Genomic DNA, 8,358 nt, shown 5'->3' with positions numbered 1-8,358 from the left:
AAACGTACTTGCTTTTCACGCGATGCACGCAACATTATAATGGCGTGTTTAAGGATTTTTCAGCGAATTATCTCACCACTCCTTATGGGAACAAACCCAATTTCTTAAGATCTGTTAATCATATAGTTAAGTGATTCAAATTATCTCTTATCACTAACTTAATTAATTTTGGCATGATCAATTGCTTATATTTCATATTTATGTCAGTTGTATAGATTGTCAATCAAATTATTAATTTTTTTCGTATACTAATGTGACTGTAAACGACCATAAATATTCTGAAAATGATGTCAAATATTTATAATTGGATAAGGCTTAATTGTTTCTCAAAATATTCTCCATTAAGATCAATTCCAATCGAAGGTTCCCCCACAACATGGGATTTGAACGAATCAACCGCTTCTAAAGGCTTAAAAAAACGTTGACTTTGCAATTTATTTTTAATCTGCAGCAATAAGAAGAAATCATTGGGTGCCAAACAAAGTCTGTACGGCGATGACCCATCAATTCCATGTTTTGACTGCTCAAAAACGTTTTTGTTTAAAATATCGCTTAACTTCCTCTTATATTAATGTGACTGTGAACGACCACAAATATTCTTATCTACTGATTTTATAATTATTTATAGTTATTATTGTATATTATATAATTTATTATTCAAGACAGTTTGTATACATACTGGGTTCTTAATGGTTTGATATTCGTCGAGTACGCTAGTCAGATTATTGAATACAAAATCTTCTTCTTCTTTCTTGTATTGTAGGTTTAAAACCCGTTTCTTCTTCAGCTTCAGCCTCCTGGATCCAGATTATCCCTTGCAATACCCAGTCAATTATATTTTCTATCTAGCACGTATTTCTTATATTTCACTTCTTTCTCTATCTAAAAGTGTTATCTCTGCTATTTTCCTGTGTACTTTCATTTCCGTTGTCTCTAGTAGACTTTTTGTCTTAGTTGTATCGGGTCTTGTCTCTGCTGTGTAACCTCATTAAGTTATCGTTGCTATAAATTTGTCTATGTTTAGTCTGTCTGTCAGTTTTATAGATTCCTCTTCAACCCCATTAAAGTACCGTCTTCAATTATTTATTATTAATGTGACTATAATGAACCATAAATATATTTATATTTTATAATTATTATTGTATAAGATAAGAACTAATATATAAATAAGTCTGTAAACTAATACGTCGTTCATTAAATTTGATATTCGTCTAGTACGCCAGTCAGATTAGTTTTGCCTCAGTTTGCTAAATAAGATGTTTTTAAAAAGCAAGTTGGTGAATTGAGTTATTTAATTGTATTATTGAGAACAAATACGATATTTCGTAATCAACAAGTCAAAATGCTGTTTCTGTAAAATCGGATTGAAGTGCCAAGCCAACTCATTCGACAGGTCAAGATGAAGCCTTTACTTATATTATCAAAATATCATTAACAACTGTTTTCTATTTATTAATTCAACAATCAAAATGCTTTTTATGTAAAATAAGTACTAGAGTCGGGTATGGTACAATCTTTATAATTTTGAATTAATAAACAGTGTAACCAAATCAAGTATTATCTTTCCTCTCGACACACTACACATTCTTTCTGTTGGTCATAACTTAAGTTATTGAATTATAAGTTAAATTATTTCATTAAAGTGTCTACTCTGTGTAGAATTATTCTTGTCTGTCGATGTAGTCCTTCCTGAAGACCCTTATGAAATTTATACAATATTACCGTAATTTGAAAAGTCCAAAATTCAAAACCAACGAGTCCTCATCTTTCTCGATTTAAATCTTCAATTATATAATGTATGGCATATTAAATATAAGCAGAGCTCAAGAAAGTAAGATATCAAAATGGCAACCAAAGTATTATAATTTTGAGAAGAACGATTCACTTGTACAAAAAACGCAATACTTATGTTGGGAATATTCGATAATTCTAGAAGTTGAATCTGAATGCGAGTGTTTAAAGACTCAGGTTGTCGAAGAAGAAAATTAAAAATAACGGAGCCAGAATCGTCGGTTTCTCACCGGTCGAGGTCGAAGGTCAGTTCGTTCTCACGTTGACTACGCCCCGTACACGCAATCACTTATCATGATTTTTGATAAATTATAGGGGCAGAAATTGAGGATTGTCTCGAGTTTTCGTAAATTGTGAACGTATTTAGTTAATTCACATTCGTTCACATTTCATATGATAAATTAGATTTATTTAATTCACAACTTTGTAAAAATAAATAAAGTTATTTCAATAATCTGACTCTACTGTACTCGTTAAATGTCAAAACTATTAAGAACACACTATCCGTGCTATCCTATGCTCTCTTAAATACTAATTCTATTGTATACAAAAGCTATAATCTTAATATATATAAATCTCGTGTCACAATGTTTGTCCTCAATGGACTCCTAAACCACTTAACCGATTATAATAAAATTTGCACACCATGTGCAGTTCGATCCAACTTGAGAGATAGGATAGTTTAAATCTCAAATTATAGTCGCAATTTTAATTTATTGCTAATTATTCGTCTGTTATTATTTGACAGTCAAAATTATCTGTTAAAATTAATAATGTCAAATGCCACCGAAAAAATCTAACCTCAACAACGCGTGCACCAGAGAGGCACGACGCAAACGTGTTGTTGAGGTTAGATTTTTTCGGTGGCATTTGACATTATTATTTGACAGTCAAAATTATCTGTTAAAATTAATAATGTCAAATGCCACCGAAAAAATCTAAACTGAATAACGCGTGCACCAGAGAGGCACGACGCAAACGTGTTGAAAGAGCTCAGCAATTACCAGAACAAATCGAAACAAGAAATGCAGCTCAAAGAATCAGGACTGCAGAAAGTCGTGCACAAGAATCTCAAGAACAGCGTGACGAACGTCTGCGACAGAATATTACGAGAACAAGAGCGGCACGAGAACGAAACATAGCTACAGTACGAGTACTAGATCGACAAAGGCAACGGATCAGCCGCTCATTAACACGTGCATCATTCGTTCGGCTTGCCTTTGAATATGCACCAGATATTAACTACTCAGCGCATTCAAAAATTGCTATCGGTGGAATGGATAAAGTATGTCAATATTGTCAGGCATTGAAATTTCGGAATGAAGCAGCCGGCATGTGCTGCGCATCAGGAAAAGTTGTGCTGTCACCTCTACCCGCTCCGCCGGAGCCTTTATTATCCCTTCTTACTGGCAATTCAGATGATTCCAAATTATTTTTGCGTAAGATACGCAAATTTAATTCTTGCTTCCAAATGACGTCATTTGGGGCAACTAAAATTTGCGATCGTGCATCCGATGGACGTAATTTTGAAACTTCATTCAAAATTCAAGGCCAGGTGTACCATAAAATCGGATCACTGATGCCAATGCCTGATAACAATCCGAAATTTCTTCAAATTTATTTTATGGGCGATTGTGAAGAGCGCGTGACGACTCGGTGCCTGTATAATTTTATTGAACAAGCAGAGGAAAGAGCAATTGTGATATTATTGGAAAATTTTTTAGAAGATCACAATCAACTAATTCAATTGATCAAAAGAGTTTCGCCACGACTGCAAAATGACAATTATCAAATCGTCATTAAAGCCGACAAAGTACCATTAGGTGAACATGCTGGTAGATTCAACGCTCCAACTGTTGATGAGGTTGCTGTTATCATGGTTGGTGATCCAGTTGACGAAAGATCTATAAAAATTACACGGCGAGACAACACTGTCAGTACGATTTCGGATCTACACCGTTCATATGATGCACTACAATATCCATTAATATTTTGGCAAGGACAAGATGAATATCACCTCAATATCAAACAGTATGATCCAAATACCGGTAAATTTGACAATTATCTATTTATTTTCTTACTGTATGTATAGATTTTAATTTCGTATTGCATTTTATTTTTTATTTTTTTAGGTGATTACAGAAATAAAAAAGTTAGCTCAATGAACTACTACGCACACCGAATAATGGTTAGACAACATCAAGACAATTATATCCTTCGATATCGTCAGCTGTTCCATCAATACATTGTTGATATGTATGCTAAGGTCGAAAGCGAACGCTTGCGATTCCTTCGATTCAACCAGGCGAAACTACGATCGGAAGAATATATTCACTTACGAGATGCTGTTGCTGGAAACATCGATGGAAATTTAAATCCCAATGACATCGGTAATGCTTTCATTTTACCTTCAAGCTACATCGGCAGCCCACGGAACATGCAGGAATACATACAAGATGCGATGACTTACGTACGTCATTACGGCCGACCGGATTTATTTATTACATTCACATGTAATCCGAATTGGGAAGAGATACAAACTTTACTATTGCCAGGACAACAAGCCATTCATCGTCATGATTTAACTGCACGGGTGTTTAAACAAAAATTGAAATCCTTAATTGATTTTATTGTTAAATATTCAATTTTTGGTATCACACGTTGTTGGCTGTATACGATAGAGTGGCAAAAGCGAGGTTTGCCTCATGCCCACATTTTGGTTTGGCTTAAAGATAGAATCCGTCCTGAAGAAATCGATCAAATAATTTCAGCCGAAATTCCAGACCCATTAATTGATCAAGAATTATTTGATATTGTCACCAAACACATGATCCATGGGCCATGCGGTGCTTTCAACATGACGTCACCGTGCATGGAAAATGGAAAATGTAAAAAAAACTTCCCAAAGCCGCATACGAATGACACGATCACGGATATTGATGGTTATCCAATGTATCGCCGCAGAAGTACTGAGAATGGTGGCCACACATTTACAATGCGACTGCCGAACTTTCCAAATCAAGTTGAGTTTGATAATCAGTGGGTGGTACCATACTCACCACTACTTTCAAAAACTTACAAAGCTCATATCAATGTTGAGCTTTGCAGTTCTGTTAAATCAATTAAGTATATTTGTAAATATGTAAACAAAGGCAGTGATTTGGCCATATTTGAAGTACAAAACATAAATAAAAATGACGAAATAGCACGATACCAAATGGGCAGATACATTAGCAGCAATGAAGCTATTTGGCATATTCTCAGCTTTCCCATCCACGAAAGAGATCCTGCTGTCCAACATCTGGCAATACATCTTGAAAACGGTCAACGTGTATACTTTACTGGAGAAAATGTTCTCCAAAGAGCGTTCGAAGCTCCGAAAACGACTCTAACTGAATTTTTTACATTGTGTCAAAAACCTGATGTTTTTGGCCAATTCGCGAAGACATTGGTGTATGGTGATGTTCCACGTTACTTCACATGGAACAAATCCAGTAAAAAATGGGAGCCACGGAAACAAGGAAAACCACATCCTTCCATTACAGGCATATTCAAAGCTAAGACATTGGGGAGACTTTACACGGTACATCCAAAGCAACGTGAGTGCTTCTATTTACGTTTGTTATTGGTGAATGTTCCCGGACCAACGTCTTTTGAATTTTTACGAACAATTAATGGTCGAGTATTCAATACATACCAGGATGCATGTCGTGAACTGCAATTGCTAGAAGACGATAACCATTGGGACTTAACGCTTGCTGATGCTGCGTTGACATCAACACCGAATAACATTCGTCAGTTGTTTGCAATTATTTTGACGACATGTTATCCCTCGCAAGCACAAACTTTGTGGGAAAAATATAAAAATTGTATGACAGAAGACATCTTGCACCGAATTAGACAAACAAATCAATGCCAAAACATAGATTATACACCAGAGATGTACAATGAAGCATTGGTCTTGATCGAGGATTTATGTGTTCTTATTTCAAATTTACCACTTAATCATTATGGTATGCCATCACCTAATCGTCCAGCCACCGACTTAGTCAATACCGATTTACAACGAGAAAAGCAATATGACCATGGAAGTTTAGCAACAATTATCATGAACAGTGAACCATTACTGACAGCAGAACAAAAAATTATTTATGATCGGATTATGCTGGCTGTTGCTGCTGAACAAGGCGGTTTTTTTTTCTTGGATGCACCCGGTGGAACCGGTAAGACATTTTTAATATCGTTGATTCTTGCCAAAATACGGTCGCAACAAAAAATCGCATTAGCAGTAGCATCGTCAGGCATTGCGGCTACTTTACTGGATGGTGGGCGAACAGCACATTCAACATTCAAGCTGCCATTGGACGTTCATAATAAACCAGATGCAATGTGTAACATCAAAAAGAATAGTGGAATAGCTGCAGTGTTGCGAAAGAGTTCTATAATAATTTGGGATGAGTGCACAATGGCACACAAATATTCACTTGAAGCATTAAACAGAACTATGCAAGATTTAAACAGCAATAATAGACTTTTCGGTGGTGTTATCTTACTTTTGTCTGGTGACTTCCGGCAGACCTTACCGGTTATACCTCGCTCAACTTTCGCGGATGAGATTAATGCATGTTTGAAACAATCATTCTTATGGCGAAGTGTTGAAACACTTCGATTGACCATAAATATGCGAGTACAATTGCAAAATGATCCATCAGCACAAATATTTTCCGAACAACTACTAGATATTGGGAACGGTAAAATAGAACTGCAACCAAATACGCAATGCATTAAACTACCAGACAATTTTTGCACTGTTGTTCAGGATAAAAATGAATTGATTCAGAGTATTTTCCCGGATATACAGAATAATTATTTGAATCATGAATGGCTCAGTCAACGGGCGATTTTGGCAGCCAAAAACGTTGATGTTGACGAAATTAACTTCCAGATACAACAGTTGTTACCAGGCGATCTGATGTCTTTTAAATCAATCGATACTGTTGTTGATGAAAATGAAAGTGTAAATTTTCCGATTGAATTTTTAAATTCATTAGATATACCTGGAATGCCACCACATAATCTTCGATTAAAGATTGGTTCCCCTATTATTCTCCTCCGTAATTTGAATCCGCCTCAATTATGTAACGGTACGCGTTTGGTCATCAAAAAGATCACCGGTAACATTCTTGAAGCAACCATTTTGGCTGGGAAGTTTAAAGGAAAAGTGGTTTTGCTGCCACGTATTCCGATGATACCATCAGATTCTACCATACCCTTCAAAAGGCTACAGTTTCCAATTCGTTTAGCTTTCGCCATGTCTATAAATAAATCTCAAGGTCAAACAATGTCCATTTGTGGTTTAGATTTGGAAAATCCATGTTTTTCTCATGGGCAACTATATGTTGCGTGTTCACGTGTTGGGAAACCGTCGAATCTATTTGTGTTAGCTAAAGACAGGTTAACCAAAAACATTGTGCACCGATTGGTGTTAAATTAAATTGAAATTGAAAGTATTTATAATTCAAAAAAAGAGACATTAATGTTTAAAAGTTTAAGACTGTCTGCCTTGCCTACCTCATTCATGATGTTTAAGCGTCACATGTTATTTACTGTATTATACTGTAATATACTTATTTGTTATAAAATTAAATGGAAATAATAAATCTGATAAATTTTTATTTTGTATTGATTTCTGCTTAATATCAAGTGTAAGAACATTTTAATTAATTGTGTTCAACGTACTTCCCCTTCAAATCTCAATCCAGTGAATTTGTATACCACCATCAACATTTTCGTCTTTGTTCGTAAATAATTTCATTGTACTAAAGGGTTATAGTAGTAGAAAGTCAAATAAGGAGATCACCATTTTTTTTTTTCAAATACCATCTGTGTAAATAAGCATAGTGGACTCCGTGTCTGATGTTCTTTTATCGTTCCTCTTAGATTGTTTACTATAATGTAATATAACAAAAACTTCAGCCACAGCAACGCGTGGCCGGGTCAGCTAGTTAATTATATTTATGGTCGTCACATCAATAGACAATATTAATGGTATTAAGTGTCTGAGGGACATGTAAAGTCACTTAACTATGACGTTGGTTCCTATTAGGAGCGGTCAGTGTACAATAAATCTTAATGAATACAATAGTACTAGAGGTTAGATAGGTAGATTCATGATTCTTCAGTCACATTAATATAAGACAATAACTAAGTTATCCAAGAAGATACGTCAATGGAGGGTAACATAAGGGACACTATGTATCGCTCAACTAGCTGATTAATGGTTGTAATCAGAAGTAGTGCGGTAATTCCTCCATTGGAAAATTCGACTTCGAGGGCTCACGAAGAAGATGAACACTAATCGGATTGATAGGTTGATCTTTTGACGGTTGCATCTACCGGGAACGAAATTTCTTGCTAACTATGGTTCCTCCGGTTAGAATAAAATAATTACTAGCTTTTACCCGCGGAAGAAGGTGTTTCAGCGAGTGTTCATAAACCAAAACGAACTCTGTAGCTATATTAGAACGTGAGATATAGATCTTTGAATGTAGAAAAATTGCCAAAAAC

At 35.4% G+C, this 8,358-nt stretch overlaps 1 protein-coding gene across 1 annotated transcript; it reads left to right on the top strand.

Annotated features, from left to right (window-relative positions):
• The first annotated feature begins 2,713 nt into the window (after nt 1–2,713).
• Nucleotides 2,714–7,466, top strand: LOC130895812 (uncharacterized). The gene is made up of 3 exons (XM_057803362.1): nt 2,714–3,230; nt 3,342–3,839; nt 3,924–7,466. The coding sequence occupies exons 1-3, from the start codon at nt 2,714–2,716 to the stop codon at nt 7,283–7,285; spliced, it is 4,377 nt and encodes a 1,458-aa protein (XP_057659345.1). The 3' UTR covers nt 7,286–7,466.
• Nucleotides 7,467–8,358: the final 892 nt, after the last annotated feature.

The sequence above is a fragment of the Diorhabda carinulata genome, chromosome 6 (assembly GCF_026250575.1).
Source record: "Diorhabda carinulata isolate Delta chromosome 6, icDioCari1.1, whole genome shotgun sequence".
Taxonomy (NCBI): domain Eukaryota; kingdom Metazoa; phylum Arthropoda; class Insecta; order Coleoptera; family Chrysomelidae; genus Diorhabda; species Diorhabda carinulata.
The sequence above is the reverse complement of the archived record's forward strand: the minus strand, read 5'-3'. Positions and strand labels throughout refer to the sequence as shown.